Genomic DNA, 22525 nt, shown 5'->3' with positions numbered 1-22525 from the left:
AAGGAAATGCTTCTCATTCTCCCTTTAGTATCTTAAGATTGAAGATCATGTCGATATACTGTAATGGGTAGTTAAAAGTATAAATGAATTTGTTATAATGGAGTTCAATGGAGTTTCAATATTTGTTTTTCATTAGACATACAGTTTCTGTTTTTGCTGTAATTTCATGTTGTATCAAAGTTGACAGTCGAGACAATGATGTTATTCCAAGTCAAGATGGCTGCCGTGAATAAGTTATTAAAACATCCTAAAGGATGTTAATGGAAGCAATGCCATTTCCTCCTGAAAACACTGACTTTGACGTTACGAATGGCTTTAGTCAGCGACTTCTGTTCACTGTGAGGATGCCATTTCCCAACCGTCTGTATATATAAACAGATTCTCTGGATAACGTTCCCTCTCTCCCAGACATATTTTGAACGTTTGCCCAGGCTTTTGAAAGTGAGGAGAGTTTAAAGTGAACAGCTGCTTCAGTTTAATGTTTTCATCACTGATGTTATTTTTGTCATATTCAATCTGAAGTTCAGATCACTGAGATAAACAATGTGTGATGAGGTGGGCCCTGCATCCTAAATGCCATCCTATTCCCTTTATAGTGCACTACTTTTGACCAGGGTAGTGCACTATCTAGGGAATAGGGTGCTATTTGGGACTAGTCTGCAGTACTGTATTGTTATAAGGATGCTTCCTATCCTGGAAAATCAATATCCCACTTTATGATTTGATGATGCTTCATGCAAAGGTGTTTTCCTTTGGCTAAATGTATAGAACATTCTCTCAGATAAATGATTAGGTAACATCACAATGCCTCTCATGGTTTTCCTGGATGCCTACCAAGCTACTATTTTTTGGGAACTATCATTCAGGAGAGAACTGATGCTCTTTTCAGTTGGAGAATCGGAAATAGAACTGAGTATACCAAACGAGATCACTGCTCTCCCTTGTTTACGTCAATGCATGTCCGCTCAGGTTCATTTTGAAAGTATCGCCCGAGGGTTTACTTTAAGGTACTTTTCCTTACAGTAAAAATACCAGAATCAGTCAAATAACCTGCACAATAGATAAATGACATCGGAGAATACCCTGTGATGTCATGGGGCAGAGTTTAAACTCGAATAGAGCACATCATCCAGTCCATGGTTTAGATACAGTAGGTGTGTAGGTTTTACCAAAGGCAGTAGGTTTATCGATTTAGCTCCAGTATCTCTGGCAAACCTGGGTTCAAATACTACTTCAAATATTTTAAATACTTTTAGCGTTTACTTTCGCCTGCCTGGAGTGCCAAATGGGTGGGGTTTGCCATTTTGAAACTATTCTATTGGTTCCATTGCCCCAGGCAAGCTCAATCAAGCCCAGATAAAGCATTTTACATGGTTTCAAATAGTATTTGAACCCAGGTCTGATCTGTAGATGCATTCTTTTATGTCTAGACTGCCATTTCATAATAGCCATAATGTCTCAATGGCTACAGTGGGATCATTCAGTAGTCTCCTGATAAAGTTTTTTACAGGTTGTGTGTATCTGCACCCATTCCCTTTTCCCTGGTCTCTTTCCCTTTTGGTTTGGAAAATGTCATTATGATTATGTAGTAATTAAGTTAGAGCACGGAGCCTGGATCTTTCCCAGTCTGGCTGGTCCACTGGTGTTTGTGGTTAGGTCTCTGACTCAGACTATAGTTTTATAGTCATGTGTTTGACTGTGCACCTAAGGACACACACACTGTGTTTTTCCTGTGTAGTAAATTCTTGGGCGGGCCATACATGTAAAAACGCCCACTACCCCGCCCACCGCCACACCCTCCACCTAAAGCCCCATTTTGTGCAAGGAAAAACCCTGCACACACACCAATGGAATAGTGATCCTGTACCTGTATATTCACCCACACCCTTTCCCTCTCTCTCCAGAGCAAACCAAAAGCAACCTGAAGGTGACCTCCCCTGAGGACTCTGAGCAGCTGAGCAGCAGGCAGGGTCCCCCGAATGGGACCCCCACCCGGGCCCAGGACCCCAAAGGCAACGGCAGCCGCACCGTCCCCCGCAGGCACACGTTAGGGGGGGCACGCAGCTCCCGAGAGATCCTGGCCATGCAGCCCTCAGACATGGACAAAAAGAGGGAAGCCTTCCTGGAGCACCTGAAGCAGAAGTACCCTCACCATGCCTCGGCCATCATGGGCCACCAGGAGAGGCTCAGGGAACAGGTTAGTGACGAACAGGTTAGTGACGGTGGACAACTTCATTACATATTTTTTACTTACATGGTCTACTGGTTTGGGCTGGTCTAGTGGTTTGAATCCGACCTACTGCTATTCTAGCACACCCTCCCCTCCTACCTTTCCTGTCAGTCTTTCACTGTCCTTTCACCTTGGATGTATTGTGTCATTTTTCTTATCCTTGAGACAGTGGACAACATGGCCTCTTCAAGCATCATGTCACAATATCTTCATACTGTACAGTACCAGTCAAATGTTTGGACACACCTACTCATTCAAGGGTTTTTCTTTTACTATGTCCTACATTGATGAGTAATCGTGAAGACATCAAAACTATGAAATAACACATATGGAATCATGTAGTAACCAAAAAAGGGTTAAACAAATCCAAATATATTTTAGATTCTTCAAAGTAGCCACCCTTTGCCTTGTTGACAGCTTTGCACACTCTTGGCATTCTCTCAACTAGCTTCACCTGGAATGCTTTTCCAACGGTCTTGAAGGAGTTCCCATATTTACTGAGCACTTGTTGGCTGCTTTTCCTTCACTCTGCGGTCCAACTCATCGCAACCTATCTCAATTCGGTTGAGGTTGGGTGATTGTGGAGGCCAGGTAATCTGATGCGGCACTCCATCACTCTTCTTCTTGGTCAAATAGCCCTTACACAGCCTGGAGGTGTATTGGGTCATTGTCCTGTTGAAAAACAAATGATAGTCCCACTAAGCACAAACCAGATGGGATGGTGTATCACTGCAGAATGCTGTGGTAGCCATGCTGGTTAAGTGTGCCTTGAATTCTAAATAAATCATTGCCATTGTCACCAACAAAGCACCATCACACCTCCTCCATGCTTTACGGTGGAACCACACATGCAGAGATCATCCGTTCACCAACTGCGTCTCACAATGACACACAGTGGTTGGAACCAAAAATCTCTAATTTGGACTCATCAGACCAAAGGACAGATTTCCACCGGTCTAATGTCCATTGCTCGTGTTTCTTGGCCCAAGCAAGTCTCTTCTTATTATTGGTGTCCTTTAGTAGTGGTTTCTTTGCAGCAATTCGCCCATGAAGGCCTGATTCACGCAGTCTCCTCTGAACAGTTGATGTTGAGGTGTGTCTGTTACTTAAACGTATCCTCTGCAGCAGAGGTAATTCTGCGTCTTCCTTTCCTGTGGCGGTCCTCATGAAAGCCAGTTTCATCAAATCAAATTGAAATCAAATCCAATTTTATTTGTCACATGCGCCGAATCATTGCGCTTAATAGTTTTTGCGACTTCACTTGAAGAAACAAAGTTCTTTAAATGTTCCGGATTGACTGACCTTGATTTCTTAAAGTAATGATGGACTGTCATTTCTCTTTGCTTATTTGAGCTGTTCTTGCCATAATATAGATTTGGTATTTTACCAAATAAGGCTATATTCTGTATGCCACCCCTAGCTTGTCACAACACAACTGAGTGTATCAAACGCATTAAGAAGGAAAGAAATTCCACAAATGAACTTTTAAGAAGGGACACCTGTTAATTGAAATGCATTCCAGGTGACTACCCCATGAAGCTGGTTGAGAGAATGCCAAGAGTGTGCAAAGCTGTCATCAAGGCAAAGGGTGGCTACTTTGAAGAATCTCAAATATAAAATCTGTTTTGATTTGTTTAATACTTTTTTGGTTACTACATGATTCCATTCTACAATGTAGAAAATAGTACAAATAAAGATAAACCATTGAATGTGTAGGTGTGCCCAAACTTTTGACTGGTACTGCATATCTTCAGTCATCATCACAACATTCTTTTAAGTTTATAACTTCCTTGGTCTATGGGAGCTTGAATTACTCTACAACAATGTGAGATATTTCTCTGTGGGCTTTATTCACTCAACATACTGCTCTACTTTTGTCAAGGAATTTTGTAAAAATGTGACAGAAGGTTTCCAGGGGTGGTACTGGCTTTTATAATCTGCCTCGTGAACCAGGTTTCCAGCCAACCTTTTAATGCGAGTAAAGTACATGTTGAATAAAAAATGTCAAGACAGGCCTGATGGACACAGCAAATTTGTCGGCAAGCTTTCCAAATGTCGACACAACAAAATTTGGTAGGTGGGATCTTTTTGTGTCTGTAAAATGTATTATGCGAGAAATGGCGGTGGAAATGCATCTATGCTGAAATAGTGATATAATAACCATCATATCGAAGTAAACTTGGAGTCACACAATGATGTGTGATTCTCCAACTACAACTCAGGAAAACATACAGTTTAATAGGCTACAGATCAAAAAAGTTATGAATGATGAACTTCACAGGGCGGTGAAAGTGCACAGTGATGGCCTTGATGCTCCTTTCCAATAAATGTTGAGGGTCTTATTCTGGTGACATGATGGTCGATGCTTGGCCGCCATTTGACAAATAAAAATAATATTGCTCTTATCCTTAATAATGATCTCACCATGTAGGTAGCATACACGCACTGTATCTGCGAGCTGTTGGCTAGAGGCAAGTGCCAAGACCAGAGTAAGCACATTTGCTATTTAACGGCACAGTTTTTGTAACAAAACTATTGGTAGAGTTGAGAATGCGATGGAAACACATTGAACTTTAGATTGTTATTCGTTACTTTTTCGCTTAAGTTTTCATGTAACTTTTATGTGAACCATGTTATCACACACTGCTTTTTATCCGCAACAAGTCAGTTTGGTGGAACATACCACTGGTGAGAAAATTTGCATATTTTCTTTATGCAGATTTGAGAATATTTGCATGAAAATCTTGCACCAATTGGATGGAAACCTAGCTAGTGGCTTACACCTTTAACTCTAATCTGATACAATATCTCACTTTATAATCAAGTAGATGGCTGCACCACCAGTGACATTGCTGAAGAACCAGCTTTCGTTATAGTAGTGCAAGGGTAGCCTATAAGGGTTTGTTCTTTAATCAGACTAAATGGAAAACAAGCAATTGTTATAGGAAAATAACTTAAATACGTGTCACTGGATCATCTCATCTCTTGTTCCATGATGGGCATATAGCCTACATGATGTTTTTTTTTACTCACATCCAAAATAATAACAGGAGCTGGCTAATAATGTACAATAGCCTACATACATTGATAAAAATGGAATGTCCGCTCACTGTTTTGCTGCTCCCAAATTTGATCTTTTAATAATGATTAAGTTTATTTTATTTTATTGCAGGATAAAAAAAACAGCCTTCCTTGAGAGGAGGGAAGGGTATGCTTGATTTTTAATCAAAAGAAACGAAATGTGGAAAAAAATATACGTTTTTTTATGTTTCTAAATACGAGGTTCACAGGCATAAAAATCACATAAATAGAGCCCCCTGGAGTGTTAAGTAATTTGGTATTTTTCTTATTTGGTTCAGGTGACAGTCCAATTGCAAAACTATTTCTCCCTGTTTTGCCATAGGTTAAAATCCATTCCATAAATCAAGTTGTCACATTTTTCTCTCTTTAGACTGCTCCGAGATTATATGTTTTTGTTATTTTGTCTGGTGCAGAAAAGGTAAACATTCGGCTCCTTTTCATTGAGGTGAATTAGATCTGGACACACAGGGCCGGTTATCCGAACACAGATTAAAGCTAGTCTTGGACTAAGAACCATTGTCAATGGAAAATCTCAATTTAAATAGCTTTTTAGTACAGGACTAAGATGTTCACATTCATTATTTCACAATCTAGCCACCACTAGCTGCTTATCACATTGGCCATTCCTTAATAATAATGACCAATAAATAACCATTGATTCATCATAAGAATCCTTTCTTTACACACACAGTAAGAGCAGTGTGATTTAAGTATAGAGTAAAGATTGTTAAAGTGAGCCTGCATCCCAAATGACACCCTATTCCCTATATATAGTTCACTACTTTTGACCAGAGCCGGCTCTTTTGACCAGAGCCGGCCCTGGTCAAAAGTAGTGCACTACAAAAGGAATAGGGTACCATTTGGGACACAGCCTGAGAGTCCTTACACAATGAAGAATGTTGGTTGCTGTGTTACCCTTAGGGCAACCAGGGCAAGGAGGAGAAGGTATGGGGGAAGGAGCAGTAGAATCTCAGTAGACCTTTGGTTCACCTGGCCTCTGTTTGTGTTTGCGTTGGTTCAGAGGAGACAAAAGGGAGTGGTCACCTGGTTTCGTAGCCAAAACAATAGAGCTGGGCACAAAGACAATAGGGTATAGTGGCTGTGTGTGTGTGTGTGTGTGGGGGGGGGGGGGGGGGGGGAGGGGGTCAGAGAGAGAAAGAGAGAAAACTAATAGCTTAATACCTATTTCTGCAACATAGTTGCCTATAGGCTATGTATGTATATATTGCCTGTATTTGAACTTAAAATAGGAAAGCAAAAATGTGTTGTCTGAGATATTGGTAGTCATACAGGTAAGTTCCGTTTTGAAATGGGTGGAGTTTAAGTTGCTATGGAGACTCATGATGTCACTGCTTGAGGGGCTCCGTTTTCATTTAGGTGTCTTTTGGAGTGGAAGGGTGAATGCCAGAACGCAAGAACTCACGCAAGAAAAAATAGTATTGTCCGAAGGCATGGCTCTTTCCCACTTATCTGAATTCTGCATGGAAATACAAATAATCACATTCTGACAAAGGCACGAGTAAACTTTCTCCGCAGTTTGATCAAAGGTAGGCTATCGTACAGTAGGTTATTCATTCTCTTTCATATGTTTTGTATGCATTTTCGAGTTCTTAGATCAGTTCGAACATGCATGTTATTCTTATTGAAACTTCCATTGTATGCGATTGCGATAGAATAGATGCATGAGCTCATTTTGCAATAGTTAGTTACATGATGATGTTATTTGATTTGAACCGCTGTGCATACGTGAATCAGGACAAGCAATGGAGGGCTATCAGGTGCTCCAACGGGGGCGGCATCGGGTGCTGAAAAAGTTGGCGCTTCAGTTGAGTAACAAAGCAATAACATGCTACGGTAGTCATGTTGTCCTGCACTGGTGTTTCCCAACACTTTCATAATAACATCAAGATAAGTTAGAGGGTCATAATTCGGGCTGATATTGAACTGGTATCAGTAAAGGCGCGCGAGTTGTACCGAGGTAAAATAAGTTTTATATTGGATATTCGGTTTTCTCCGTCAATAGCTATTGAACCAATGACGTATATAAACCCCGGATTGCTGATGCTATGTATTGGCCATTGAGAGGCTTTCAAGCCACCTGTTGGCCATATTGGCTCTCCCTAGTTTGAGCAATCCTCCATTAGAATGAAGGGAATTTGTTGATGTAGTGAGGACAGCAACATTATTACTCAAAAAAATAAAATACTTGAAAGAAAATGTTATATATTTTTAATGTTATTTTCTTTATGTTTAGCTCACGTTATATCATTTTAAAGTATGCATTAAGGTGTCTGTAATAGAATAAATGTATCAGACGCTAAACTAAATGATTTTCTATAACTTCCTAAATATTTTTTACAACTGAGGAGGAGTGCCAAGATTGATGCGTGGTGGTTCCAATACAGCGCCCCCTGTCAGTCATCCATTGAACCAAGCATGCCATGACTACGAGCATGTTCAATTCTAAATCAGAAGAGGATGGCGAACAATCCACACGATTTTTTTCAATTTGTATTTTTTATTTGTTTTTATTCAGATTTCAATCTAAATTAGCTCTTAAACAAAGCATGCCAAGACTATAAAACAATGATATATTCCGAATCAGGTAAGGATGGAGAACAATCCACACTTTTTTTTTTGTTGAATTAAAATAAACGATTTGGATCTCAATCTTCAATAGCTCTTTAACAAAGCGTGCCATGACTATGAAAAGTATATATGAATCAGGTTAAGATGGAGATCAATCCACACTATGGCCGTAGCTATGCATAAAAAAACAATTTTTTTTAGGAACTCTGTCGGGGTCTCAATTTACTGTTGAGAGTGAGAATTGTAGAATTTGCAAGGTGCAATTTCGAAAATTGGTAGTGCATCAGCAGTTTTCTTATTATTATATGTCACTCACTGACAGTCACTCAATTTGCCCATGTCAGTTAATTAGTCTAGTTAGTCTAGCCAGCTATCAAAATATGTAGTAATCATGGCCGATTTACCGACCGGGCATGAACTGCACGTGCTCAGGGGCCCTGACCTCCAGAGGGGGCATAAGTAATGGCAAAATGTGTGGAATTTCAGGAAATTAGCTGTACAACTGCACCCCCCCCCCCCCCCCCACAAAAACAATCTGTAAAGCAAACGTATTTGTTTACATTTTGTTTATAAAATACTTTTTCTGCTAACCGATCCCTCTGTATAAATTTTAGTTTTTAATCCTGGTGCTGAGTTCATGTGAGTTAATGTGCAGCGGCTAATTGTAAAACTAATAGGCTATGTGTTTGTAGATGGACTGAGGTGAATGAAAACTACAGCAGCCAAGGTAATAATGGCTGGGGTCATTTTTGCTTGTTTTTGCTGTTCTCCAAATAGCATTAATCCCAGAGTTTAATCCCCGGATTTGGATTTCAATCTTCAATAGTCCTTAAACCAAGCTTGCCATCACTATGAGAATTATATATTCTGCATCAAGGTTGGATAGAGAACAGTCCACATCTATTATTCCACATTTTTTAAATATAATTTTCATAGTCACGGCACACTTGTTTAAGACCTATTGAAGATTGAACACCCCCCCCCCCCCAAAAAGGGGGAAAATTCCTAAATAGGAGATGTGTGTATTGTTCTCCATCCTTCCCTGATTCAGAATATAACATTTTCATAGTCATGGCACACTTTGTTTAAAAGCTATTGCTGAGAGAAGACCGAATATCCAATATTAAACTAACTTCACCTTGGTGCAAATTCTAGGATATTTCATAATCTCTCTATATTCTTCTTTTTAAACCTCTATACTGAATTACACATTTGAACAATGTGCATTTCAGTGGCTGTTTTGATTCAAATATTTCCTGACCTGTCGAATATCTAGGGCTATCTTTATCGCGTTTGCAACAGAACCTTGCTCATCTCCATGTGTAGCCTACATTTGTGGACTCTTGTTGAATTTGGATGTCACACCATTGCAATATTTATTCTGCAAAAAAAATCTTGAGGTTGTGCAACTGTCAAATTGATTCCGTAGGCTACAGCTTTGACATGTCAACAAATGTGTGTGGTGCGCTTGTTTCTACTTACTAGTATTTCAGTTTATACTGAATCACTGGTGTTACATGATCCAAAATGTAAACAGGACGGCGCAATATGGAAGACACTTTGCTTTGTCTCCCAGAGTTGTAGTGCATTACTTGTTACATTTGCAAGGAACTGTTGTGGGTCATTCCGGGGTCGTGGTTCATTTGTTCTTTACCGTATGGAGCTTTTGGAGCACAAAGTCTTGTTTAGCGTCGCTTGTCTCACAGAGTTTTCTCATGGATGGAGTTCAAAGTCAACATATGCTAATGAGCAAATGGGAAGATCTGATTTGAAGAGTGGTGTGGGTGGCTTGTTGTTATGGAAGATGAGGCAAGATGGTTTTTTGCCAGCAATTAGGCCTACTGTTAAAGGTTTGAAACAGGTGCTACTAAAGAAGACACTGAAGGATTGGTTTATTAGTCATGCACACAACTTTGTTATTTCGATTTTTTTTTACACTATAAGGTTCTATCTTTATTTTTGTCTAAATGTAGTTATTGACATAGCCTTGTTAGGTTCATTGATCTTTACCTATATACACCAATTCATGTTAAGTTCAAATGAATACAAGGTAAAAAATAGCTGACACCATTCAAACCAATGAGGGTTCGGCACTTTAAAGCCAATTATCTCAGAATCATCTTTTTGCAGATAGAACCTTATCGTCCCAAGCTCTCAAGCCAAAATTGAGCTAACCATGGCCTAATATCACCTAAAATATAAACATACGTCAAGGAACTTTCCAATGAGGTTTGATTTGGTCAACAACGTGGACTGAACCCTCTCACCTGTCAACTATCACGTCAATAACTCTAGCCCAACGTTAATGTTGTTGTGATAAGCAGTGCAGACTAGAAGAAGCCCTAGGCACCAAGGCCATTCTCTCCCACGCTACTGTTTTCACACCGTCTTCCAGTCACTGGCCCTATCAAAACAGGAAGAACAACAACAGTGGCAGCAGTGCTAGATAGAAGCCACTTTGTAATCTCACTTTTGTAATCTCACTTTGAGTTGAGGTTTCACAGGGCTTTATTCAAGGTTAAACAGAGGTCGGGGAAGATGATATCTCTCTGTGCACAGTGGAAGTGGATGACTCCATACCGAATGACTCACGCTCTTTTACAATTTCTACCTCCCAAGTCTCTTTCTCTCACTCCCTGATCCCTCAACCCGTAACAAAACCAGAGACGTTTCATTTCCTCCTCTACTCATCATGCCTGTAAAGACCTGGATCACCCAAGGGAGATGAGATAGCTGCCCATGGCCCCGTCCTCTCTGCTGGGTATTGGATGAGCACGCACTGGAGCGCTTGATTGATCAAACCTCCTCTCCTCTCCCCTCCCACACACTCGCATGCACACACACACACATGGACACACACACACACACCTTCCATGAGGGAGCTGAGCTGTGCCATGGCTTGCCTGGTCCTCAGTGTGAGGGATTACAGCCGCCATGTTAGGACAGCTATCTGCAGCTATGTGTACAGCCAGGCCAGGCCACTTTACTCTGCCTGATACATTGGATGGTTCAGGCAGTTGCAGGGTGAACACAGTTGCAGAGTGGACACAAAATTACTTGCAGACAGTTGCAGGGTAGACACAATTGCAGGGTGGACACAAAATGACTTTTAAGGGTCTATCAAAGTCCAAAACGTGTATGCGTACGCACAGCAGTGTTCTAGAATATTGGACCGTTGGCTTTCGTACCTTTCGAATTCTCAGCGCAGCTCAAGCAATTTCTCCAACCTTCACCCCATTCAAGTGAATAGAAGACGCGGAAGACGTTGGCTGGGAATTTGGGGGAGGTGCGGACGGTGTTCTCAGAGCCTTGTAGCTATGTTACCATGGGCCGCCGGACTATCGCGTCTCCACGTCCGTCGACTCGGAATAACGCTTTAGGCGCAGTTGCGGGGGGACACATTACAGGGTGGACACAAAATGACTTGGACACAGTTGCATGGTGAACTAATTGGGAAGTAAGCCTCTCTATTCCTTACGGATTGTGTTTTTAGTGGCAAAATGAACACTGTGGACAGCCTCTTGGTAATCAACGTCTAGGCCTACTGGAGTAGCCAATGACATGTCATTACCATAATATAATACAAAAGTATTTGACAAAGGGAAATGCTGAAGAAAATACATATATTGAGAATTACACACCATAAAGCAGTTCATTGAGCTGTACATTTAAAAAAAAAAAAAAAAAAAAAAAAACAGTGAAGAGAAGACTGGAAAGTTAGAAGAGCGAGTCTGAAGGGCATGGGTTGGATTCAAACCCATGTCAACTCTGGTATACACTGGGTACCAAACATTAGGAACACCTTACTAATATTGAGTTGCACCCCCCTTCTGCCTTCAGAACAGCCTCAATTCGACGGGGCGTGGAAGATGGAAGATGGAAGATGTCGAAAGCGTTCCACGGGGATGCTGGCCCACACTGACTCCAATGCTTCCAACAGTTGTGTCGCTGGATGTCCTTTGGGTGGTGGACCATTCTTGAAACATGGGAAACTGTTGAGCGTGAAACACCCAGCTGAGTTGCAGTTATGACACAAACCGGTGTGCCTGGCACCTACTACTATACCCCGTTCAAAGGCACTTCAAAATGTTGCCTTGCCCACTCACCCCCAGAATGACACACCTAGAAAATCCATGTCTCAATTATCTCTTAAAAATCCTTCTTTAACCGGTCTCCTCCCCTTCATCTACACTGATTGAAGTGGATTTAACAAGTGACATCAATAAAGGATTATAGCTTTCACCTGGATTCACCTGGTCAGTGTATGTCATGGAAAGAGCAGGTGCTATTTGAGCAATATGGCACGAGGGGGTGTGGTATATGGCCAATATACCACGGCTAAGGGCTGTTCTCAAGCACGACACAACGTGGAGTTCCTGGATACAGCCCGTAGCCATGGTTTATCAGCTGTCACGTTCAGAATCACAATCCATAAAACTCATTGAGTGACTCATATCAGCAGATCAAGTACAGTTGAAGTCGGAAGTTTACATACACTTAGGGTGGAGTCTTTAAAACTCGTTTAACAACCACGCCACAAGTTTCTTGTTAACAAACAATAGTTCTGGCAAGTTGGTTAGGACATCTACTTTGTGCATGACACAAGTAATTTTTCAAACAATTGTTTACAGACAGATTATTTCACTTATAATTCACTGTATCACAATTTCAGTGGGTCAGAAGTTTACATACACTAAGTTGACTGTGCCTTTAAACAGCTTGGAAAATTCCAGAAAATGATGTCATAGCTTCTGATAGGCTAATTGGTATCATTTGAGTCAATTGGACCTGTGGATGTACTTCAAGGCCTACCTTCAAACTCAGTGCCTTTTTTTCTTGACATCATGGGAAAATCAAAAGAAATCAGCCAAGTATCTATATCCACAGTAAAACGAGTCCTTTATCAACATAACCTGAAAGGCCGCTCAGCAAGGAAGAAGCCACTGCTCCAAAACAGTCATAAACAAGCCAGACTACGGTTTGCAACTGCACATGGGGACAAAGATCGTACTTTTTTGAGAAATGTCCTCTGGTCTGATGAAACAAAAATAGCACTAATGGCCATAATGACCATCGTTATGTTTGGAGGAAAAGGGGGATGCTTGCAGGCCGAAGAACACCATGTTGTGGGGGTGCTTTGCTGCAGCAGGGACTGGGGCACTTCACAAAACAGATGGCATCATGAGGAGGAAAATTATGTGAATATATTGAAGCAACATCTCAAGACATCAGTCAGGAAGTTAAAGCTTGGTCGCAAATGGGCCTTCCAAATGGATAATGACCCCAAGCATACTTCCAAAGTTGTGGCAAAATGGCTTAAGGACAACAAAGTCAAGGTATCGGAGTGGCCATCACAAAGTCCTGACCTCAATCCTATAGAAAATTTGTGGGCAGAGCTGAAAAAGCGTGTGTTCCGAGCAAGGAGGCCTACAAACCTGACTCAGTTACACCAGCTCTGTCAGGAGGAATGGGCCAAAATTCACCCAACTTATTGTGAGAAGCTTGTGGAAGGCTACCTGAAACATTTGACCCAAGTTAAACAATTTAAAGGCAATGCTACCAAATACTAATTGAGTTTACGTAAACTTCTGACCCACTGGGAATGTGATGAAAGAAATAAAAGCTGAAATAAATAATTATCTCTACTATTATTCTGACATTTCACATTCTTAAAATAAAGTGGTGATCCTAACTGACCTAAGACAGGGAAACTGAGTTTAAATGTATTTGGCTAAGGTGTATGTAAACTTCCGGCTTCAACTGTATATCTTCTCCCTTCCGTCTGAGAATTTATTCAATGTTTGCAACATTTGTCCGATCCCTTGCATACCTCTCTCCCCAGGACAGTGGCCCAGCTACACTGTTATTCCTTAACACCAAGGTCAGCTAGATAACAGTGGCACAGGGAGAAGCAACTCTCCCTCTCTGGCTGGAATTTGAGATCATCCACTGAAAGACGGAAAGAGCGAGAAATGATGTCTCAGAACACATGCAGGAAAGAAGTTCCAGTGTGATTCATTTGATTTATTAATTCTTATTGTCAGAGTTGATAGTACTATATTACTATAGTTCTGTACTATATGTTAAATAACATGAGGTGGTGTAATGGTTTGGAATCTAGGCCACTTCAAGAAGTCTTACGCGATTGCAAGTCTACTATGCCGTTCTGCTATGTGCATTGTGATACTGAAATTATTATTAGAAGACGTTAAGTAAACATAGATGAATATGTCGATGGACTGTTTAAAAGGAACCATATTGGATGTATATTTTGACTTCCTCCCTAGGTTTCAAAGCTTGTGTTTCAAATGAGACAAGGTAATACATTCCTCCAAACCGTCCAACCGAGATACTGAGGTATTTTCGTAAAGTGCCACTTTGTCATGGCTCTTATTCCTGTGTGTCTGGATTCACACAATCACATCAGTGTAGCAGGCATCCGTCCAGACATCTGTTTTTAATCAGCCCCTCTCAGCAGTTTTGACGGCTGTCAGAACAGGAGGCGGGAGCTGAGGCCTTAGTGGTCTCTGCTCAGCTCCGCCAGCCACTCCTCCACAAGTGCCACTTTCAGATCCGAAAGGCTCTTCTGACTGAAACAAACGATGTCCGAGGGGCTTGGGGGGTTAACGACAGGTATGAGTTGACCTGCCAGCCTAGGGGGTAGAGGGGTTAAAGTGGGGGGCTGGGGTTGGAGGTTGTTGGTGTGCGACCCCACGAATGAGGGGACAAGTGACCCATAGATTGGCGCCGGGGCTTAATCCTGAGGGACAGGGGGGACACGACGAGGGCTGGGGGTTAAGCCTCTTTGACAAAACCAGACCTGATCAGACCTGATAACACCCCCAGACAGACAACAACAGACATGCAAAGAAAATGTCGATCGGCTATGAAAAGCCAACTGAAAATTATTCATGATTATTATTTGACCATGCTTGTCACTTATGAACATTTTTGAACATCTTGGCATAGTTCTGTTATAATCTCCACCCGGCACAGCCAGAAGAGGACTGGCCACCCCTCATAGCCTGGTTCCTCTCTAGGTTTCTTCCTAGGTTTTGGCCTTTCTAGGGAGTTTTTCCTAGCCACCGTGCTTCTACACCTGCATTACTAGCTGTTTGGGGTTTTAGGCTGGGTGTCTGTACAGCACTTCGAGATATTAGCTGATGTACGAAGGGCTATATAAAATAAAATTGATTGATTGATTGAAAATGCACCCGCCTCCCAAACGTTAAAAATCTTTTCACAAGACCTTCCCCTTGTACTGTAAAATAAATTGCACACCCTCCCTCCTCATACAATGAATTCATGTTTACGACCACAAATAACAATAACTGTAGCGACCCTCTGTTTATAAACGTGGATATCGACTTTGTCACTTCAGCATGCTTTTGTGGCTCAGTCACGCAGGGCTACGGGCCAGAAGGTTAAGTGTTCGCCGACCACCACAGATGAGCTAACTTTCCCTGCCTTGTTTATTACACTACGATCAGAGTTGGCTGCAGACAATGCTCAGGTAGAAATCAATTATTTTTTTTAAAATGTTGATGCTAAATTTATAATTCTATAAAATATACAGTATGCAATACATTTTTTATTTAACTAGGCAAGTCAGTTAAGAAGAAATTCTTATTTACAATGACGGCCTATACCGGCCAAACCCGGACAACGCTGGGCCAATTGTGCGCCACCCTATGGGACTCCCAATCGCGGCCGGTTGTGATACAGCCTGCTTACACCAGGACATGAACACTGACGATCTTGCTGTGTATAAACTGTCGAGAGTAGACCCACAACTGATCCAAATGCAATGAAATATTCAAATCATAGGGCTTTTGCGCCGGTATTCAAATGTTTTTTTCTTTTTCACTGCAGTTTACAGCCTAGAGTAGAATTTTCTACTCACTTGAAGACAATAATGCAATTATTCATTGCATTGTGGTGTTGTAGGCTAGTCTACGTAGGGTCATTTGTATTGTCCCTAAACAAGATCAATAGGGGAACTTTTTGAGCTGCGTGTCTCATGTCTTCACTGTTTGATGCGCAATGAGGGACCTGGCCTCTCTGCTTATATTGAAAATCGGTTTGTGTGTGATATGATGCTAGGTAGCCTATTGCAGATATGGAGAACCTATCCACCTTACACTATTGTCACTGTGAATTGTGGATAGAGGGCACGATAGACAGTTAGACTGGTTAGTTAGCATGCGGAAAAGCGTAGTGCATAAGGGAAGTACCAAAGCACCTTGATATACAGTAGGGGAGGCGCATGCAAGCAGATTAGGAGATTTGGCTAGTATGGAAGAAATTATATAGTAAAACCTGCAGAAGAGCAAATGTAAACCAGAGAAAAATGCACTACCCTCCCCTGTGCCCAATAAAACAACACACAACTCTATCCAAATCAAAAAAAATTAAGTTAGACAACCCTCACCTAGTTTGAACAACCCCCACCACAGTGAATTTCAAACGGTCCCTAAATCAGACTGGTTCAGCTAATCTTCATGTGTAGCAGGATTCTACAGAATGAGACACAACAGCTCTGTTTGCAGTGGCGTACATTCTTCAAAATGCTGGGTTGTTTGGATGACCCAACTGCTGATTGTCTGCCCTCACTAGCATGAAAACTAAATACAGGCACAGACTGTGTGTGGGAAAAGACTGAGACTCTCTCCAATACAACCCCACATTGCAGAGTTATGTGCATCCTTTCAAGCACACCCTTCTCATTAACCTGTGGTGAGTTATTCACAATTTCTGATGAACAAATAAGGTTTTATATGTAAGATGGCTAAGTAAAGATGGCTAAATAAAGAGCAAAATGATTGATTATTATTTGTGCCCTGGTCATATAAGAGCTCTTTGTCACTTCCCACGAGCCGGGTTGTGACAAACTCACACTCATTCTTATGTTTAATAAATGTATCGTATGGTGTGTGGCAGGCTTACAGTGATGGCAAAAAACATTATTTGAGAGTGTGCATACCCTGGTGCTAGGGGGGGTACGCAGCAGAATGTTTAAAGGGGTACGGGACTATATGTTTAAAGGGGTACGGGACTATAAAAAGTTTGGGAACCACTGCCATAGATGAATTGTGTAAACTTTTAATTATATTTGCTGACACCCTACAGTCAAATTTTGGCACCCTTAATAATCCCGCCTCCTGAATCCAAGTGTTTGACATGGAAATGGGACCAATAACTTTATGATCAAACTTTATCAATGTAGAAGCAACAGTCCTTTTTCATACTTTAGTCATCATACTTTGATCTGGTTTCATCCAAATATCATCCAATTTCATGATTTTGACTGTTCATGACTGAAATCCGTGACGGGCAGAACAGCACCACTCACCACCCCAGGCGGATTTGTTATTGTTTTTATTTTGAGGAAATGACCATCCAGCATCGTGGTAAAAAAAAAGGGTTGTACATACTCTGCTGTTCTATCGCACGTGTGCAATGATGTTTGAGGGGGAAAAACTGTGTTTGTTTTTTGAAGTAACGTCTTTGTTTGTTTGTAATATCGCAAACGGACGTGGCAGTTTCACCGCTATGGATTCAATATTTAACCGGCACCCTATTCCCTATATAGTGCACTACTTTTTTTTTGGGGGGGGGGGGCATTCCCCTACCTCCACCGTCTCCCTGCATGCCCTTGCATGCACCACGCCCAACATCTGGACTCCACCTTGGGCCAAAGGTGCGTGGCTGACTAACTTCAAAGTACACCCAGTCAGGAGAGAGAAGGCATGCAGGATGATTTCACCACTGACAATCTCCTGGAAACTTGAAGGTATTTTCATGGACGTTAGTTTTAAAATGGTTTATGGATGACATTGATGATATACTGTAAACCTGTATTGGATTTGACAGTGGTTGTGATGTGACATGATTTGAGATGTCTTAGAAGTCACAGAGAGACAGGATGGCTGTGCTTCTCCTAACAGTTGCCCTAGATCCTATTGTGTGTGCATTTAAAAGTATAAATCTCAGTGGATTTAATGCCAACTGTATAGTTCTCACCGTATGATTGTACGTCTTAGGATACATCATACATTTTGCCACTAAACGTCTTATTTTGTGGGGATTGTGTTTGCAGATTTTTAATTTATATTCAGAATTGATCAAAGGGACAGCCTAAATTGATAAATGGGCCAGATCTGGCCTGCTTGCCGCCTGTTGACTATCCCTGATATACTGTATAAAGGTGTGTACAGAGTTGCCTTGGAATCATGGCTTGTGAAACCGGTCGATGCACCTCACTGCAGGGAAAGAAGTTTTCCCTAAGCCTCTCTAGCAACACGGTTATTTGTTTACACTGTGTTTGAGTTCATATTTGTTTCCCATTCTCATATGGAATAAATCATGTTTTGGATGCTGGCTGAGTACCAGAATCAGTATCAGATGTCACTGGAGAAGGACTGTCTGTTGATAACAGGTTCTCTCTCAGCAGGTGTGTGTGTGAGCGAGAGAGCTGGAGGTATGTGTGTGTGTGTGTGTGTGCGCACTGGGATTACAGGAAATAAAAACAATAAGATAGATTTGGTTAAGTAATGTGAGACCTAATGAGATGTCCATTGTGTGACTAAGAGTGTGTTTCTGTGAATGTGTGTGTTCGTGCTGCTGTGTGTGTTTGTTCGTACGCTTTTGCCCGCCCACCCCTCCCTTTACCTCTCCTCTGGGAGATGGAGGATCATTTGGTGTGGTTAGAGTAGAGGGGTATGAGTGGTTCCCAGTGAGCATTAATTAGACACATAATAATAATAATAATTTATTAAACTTCTATAGCACTTATCATAGAATCTCAAGGTGCTTCAAGAGCAAAAACGAAGCAAAATACAGTATCATGACAGGTTATCATGACAAGTCTTTGAATGCTACATCCTCTTAAGATGGTTTGGGTCTGTTCAAATCAAATTTTATTTATCACATACAAATGTAGCAGATCTTATTGCGGGTGTAGCGAAATGCTTGTGTTTCTAACAGTGCAGTAATATCTAACAATTCACAACAATACACACAACCTAAAAGTCAAATAATAAATATTAGGATGAGCAATGTCGGAGTGGCATAGACTAAAATACAGTAGAATAGAATACAGAATATACATATGAGACGAGTAAAGCAAAAATATGTAAACATTATTAAAATGACTAGTGTTTGATTATTAAAGTGGTCAGTGATTTCAAGTCTATGTATATGGGGCAGCAGCCTGTAAGGTGCAGAGTTACGTAACCGGGTGGAAGCTGCCTAGTGATGGCTGTTTAACAGTCTGATGGCCTTGAGATAGAAGCTGTTTTTCAGTCTCTCGGTCCCAGCTTTGATGCACCTGTACTGACCTCGCCTTCTGCATGATAGCGAGGTGAACAGGCAGTGGCTCGGGTGGTTGTTGATCTTTTTGGCCTTCCTGTGACATCGGGTGCTGTAGGTGTCATGGAGGGCAGGTAGTTTGCCCCCGGTGATGCGTTGTGCAGACTGCACTACCCTCTGGAGTGCCTTGCGGTTGAGGGCGGTGCAGTTTCCATACCAGGCGGTGATACAGCCCGACAGGATGCTCTCGATTGTGCATCTGTAAAAGTTTGAGTGTTTTAGGTGACAAGCCTAATTTCTTCAGCCTCCTGAGGTTGAAGAGGCGCTGTTGCGCCTTCTTCACCACACTGTCTGTGTTGGTGGATCATTTCAGATCATCAGTGATGTGTACGCCAAGGAACTTGAAGCTTTCCACCTGCTCCACTGCGGTCCCGTCGATGTGGATAGGGGCCCGCTCCCTCTGCTGTTTCCTGAAGCCCACGATCAGCTTCTGTTGTTTTGTCGATATTGAGTGAGAGGTTATTTTCCTGGCTGTTTCATGGCTTAAGCGGAGGGAGCTGGTCAGAGGATGGTAGATGATGGTGATGCGGTCTGCTGATGATCTTGTAGAGGGCAAGTCGTATAGCCACTGGATTTCTCCTCTTCCACTCGGTGTAACACCCACTTGGGTGATGCCTCAGCAACTCTGGGCGCCAAAAAGCTCACCTGACAAAGTTCAGAATAGTAGCCAGTCGTCCTCAATATGAGACCTCTGCCTCGGTACGGCTGTATCTCCCCTTACTCTCGAGCTTCAGGCGACTCCTCAAATGATGTTCTCAAAAGATCAGGAACTGGCAGCCAGGTGAAAGAAAAAGCTGGTATTGTGTCCAGATGCCTTTTTTCTAAACGTTATCCAGCTAGTATAGCCAAGCCAAAAAGATTTGACCTGTCAGTCAATCTGCAAATCCGTTGCTCAAAAACACCAGATATATATTTTTTGAACACTTACAAATCGCAAAAATATGTACAATATTTACAGAGCCCTCTGCCTAGGCATCCTCACTGCGCCATGGCAACCACGGAAACATAATATAACACCTTCATAATGGGGATCAGGCCCCTGCAATGTTTCTTCACTCTGAAGAAACTACAACTAGGTTCTGTCTCAAATGGCACCCTCTGGTCAAAAGTAGTGCACTACATAGGGAAAAGGGCGCCATTTGAGACGCATTCCTGGTGATAAATTAATTGTGAGCGAATGTGGGAAGTGTGATGCGAAGACGACTGTTCATATTAGGCACGGCCAACAAATGTGTATTTAATCAGATATTGCTTAGCTAGGTAACCAAGCTAATATCTCACATTTCTCATCACCTTTTCCCCTGTCTTCACTCTGCTGTATTTTAATGTATAGGCCTAAAGATACAGTAATATGGAAATTACAGTTGATACATATTGGATTACGTTGTCCATGCAACAAACCCACAACCCTGGTGTGTGTGCTTATGTGCCCGCATATGATTTGTGCGTGTGTCTGTCTGTGTGTGTGTACCTGCATGTGTGCCTGCACATGTGTGTGTGTGTTTGACCTGAAAGAACAAGCAGCGCTGTGGGCGTGTGCTTGATAAGGCTTTCTTTGTTCTGAGAACTTCTGACTTCAGGCTCCAAGCCATATTCCCATCTTCAGATTCATCAGTGAACCCAGAGAGGCTTATGGTTACACTGGCCAGGACACACTTTCTGGAGACTGGAGAAGTTCAGTTGAGGATGACAGGATTGAGAGAGTGTGTGTGTGTGTGTGTGTGCGTGCGGGTGTGGGTCCCCAATGAAAACTAGCAGAGCAGTTATTACGGGAAAGCCGGAAACGTCAGAAGGGATCATGTTGTGCTAATGTTATGACATTAAGGAGCAAGTCTGGACAGGACGTGATGCCAGAGCTCTGTCAGCAAATAGTTGGTGTGTGTGTGTGCATGCAAGTGTCTGTGTGGGTGCATGGAAAGTACAGTAATGAGTAAATTATCTGCAAAGAACCTGTAAAACTCTGGCTTGCATAACCCCCAAGTTGCACGACAGTTACAAGCAGCAGTAAATAACAGTACCAGTTAAATGACCCTGCAGCGTGCACCGTATCCCCAGACTAACAACCTCGTATTATTATGAACCTTTCTCCAGCCTTTCAGACATTTCTGTTCTCGTGTAACTTAAATACTGTGCAACATAATGGAAATGAACTTGCTATTTAGGTAAATGCTAGCAATTTAGTAGTAAAACTATGGTGAATTAGGGTTGGGCTGTGTCCAGATTTTCATATCCTCATACCGTCCTTCTCTCATCCCAGGATTTATGCTATTACCGGTTTAGTACATAAGGGGGCACCAAAAAAAATGCAAAAAACCCATTGGGCTTCTATTACCAGAATGCTAACAAAATTAGCACAAGTAATAGCACATTTCCGTGGAGGCTGCTAGCTAAATATGCTAATGAGCACAAACGAAAATAAACAAATTGCAAAGACGGGCAATCCAGCTCATAAAGTTATACATATATATGTAGGAGGTACTGTATGTCATTTTTGGTGAGTTTGGACATTTACAAGCGAATGTGAACGAGAGAAGTGCAAATGAACAAAGTTTTGACGAATGCTTGTCTGAAGGAAGAACAGTACTGGCTCTGGAGCAGCATGTGTACAAGCTGTGTCTGCGTGGAGTCTGGAGTCGCTAGGGCAACGGGCCTACCTGCTCTGCTCGGAGAAGATTGGGGAAGAGCAGACAGGCCGAGAACGGAGAGGAGAAAAAAACGCAAGGAAATCAAAAGAAAGCAGTGGCAGCTGTACCGATAACTCATCCAAAGGGCTTTGACTTCTCAAACATGGCAGAAAGCTAACACAATATGATGCCCCGTCATTCAGCCATAACTACCAAATTAAACTTAGGGGTCGCATTTATGCAGAATTATTCATTTTTCACACAGGAAAAAAAACAAAACGCAGATCTAAAATGCTTCTTATTGTATTTTCTGCTCGGCATCAGACTAATTTTGTGCTTCAGTTGCACTTCTCCACTCTAATGAGAATTCACGAACGGGCATTGTATAAGCAGACAGCGCTCTGACTGACGTGTAGCTACTTTTCTCAGTGTAGCCAGCCTACTTTTCTCCTGTAAAATGCAAGATCAACTTTAAGCAAGACGCAAAAAATACCTTGATTTTTCTTTGTAAGCTTATTTGCTTGTTTGGCTGCCCGCCAAATAGCATTGTACTTCTGTTGTCATCTGATGAAAATGCATCTATTTTCTGCCAAATGTGGTGCACTAACGTATTTTCTGTGAAGGAAAACTA

At 41.8% G+C, this 22525-nt stretch overlaps 1 protein-coding gene across 12 annotated transcripts in view; it reads left to right on the top strand.

Moving 5' to 3' along the window:
• Window positions 1-22525, top strand: part of si:ch211-285f17.1 (sickle tail protein homolog) — a 223209-nt gene that overhangs the window by 142137 nt on the left and 58547 nt on the right. For 9 of the 12 annotated variants that reach the window (XM_070435437.1, XM_070435445.1, XM_070435442.1 and 6 more), the window contains exon 2: window positions 1905-2212. In XM_070435437.1, the coding sequence (XP_070291538.1) occupies window positions 1905-2212 (308 nt within the window). Of the gene's footprint in view, window positions 1-1904; window positions 2213-6697; window positions 6859-17585; window positions 17694-22525 lie in introns of those variants that run through there. The other 3 variants (XM_023972963.2, XM_070435439.1, XM_070435440.1) reach the window with 3 other exon arrangements.

The sequence above is a fragment of the Salvelinus sp. IW2-2015 genome, linkage group LG27, assembly GCF_002910315.2.
Source record: "Salvelinus sp. IW2-2015 linkage group LG27, ASM291031v2, whole genome shotgun sequence".
Taxonomy (NCBI): domain Eukaryota; kingdom Metazoa; phylum Chordata; class Actinopteri; order Salmoniformes; family Salmonidae; genus Salvelinus; species Salvelinus sp. IW2-2015.
Note: the sequence above shows the minus strand (reverse complement) of the source record. Positions and strands in the feature narration are given on the sequence as shown.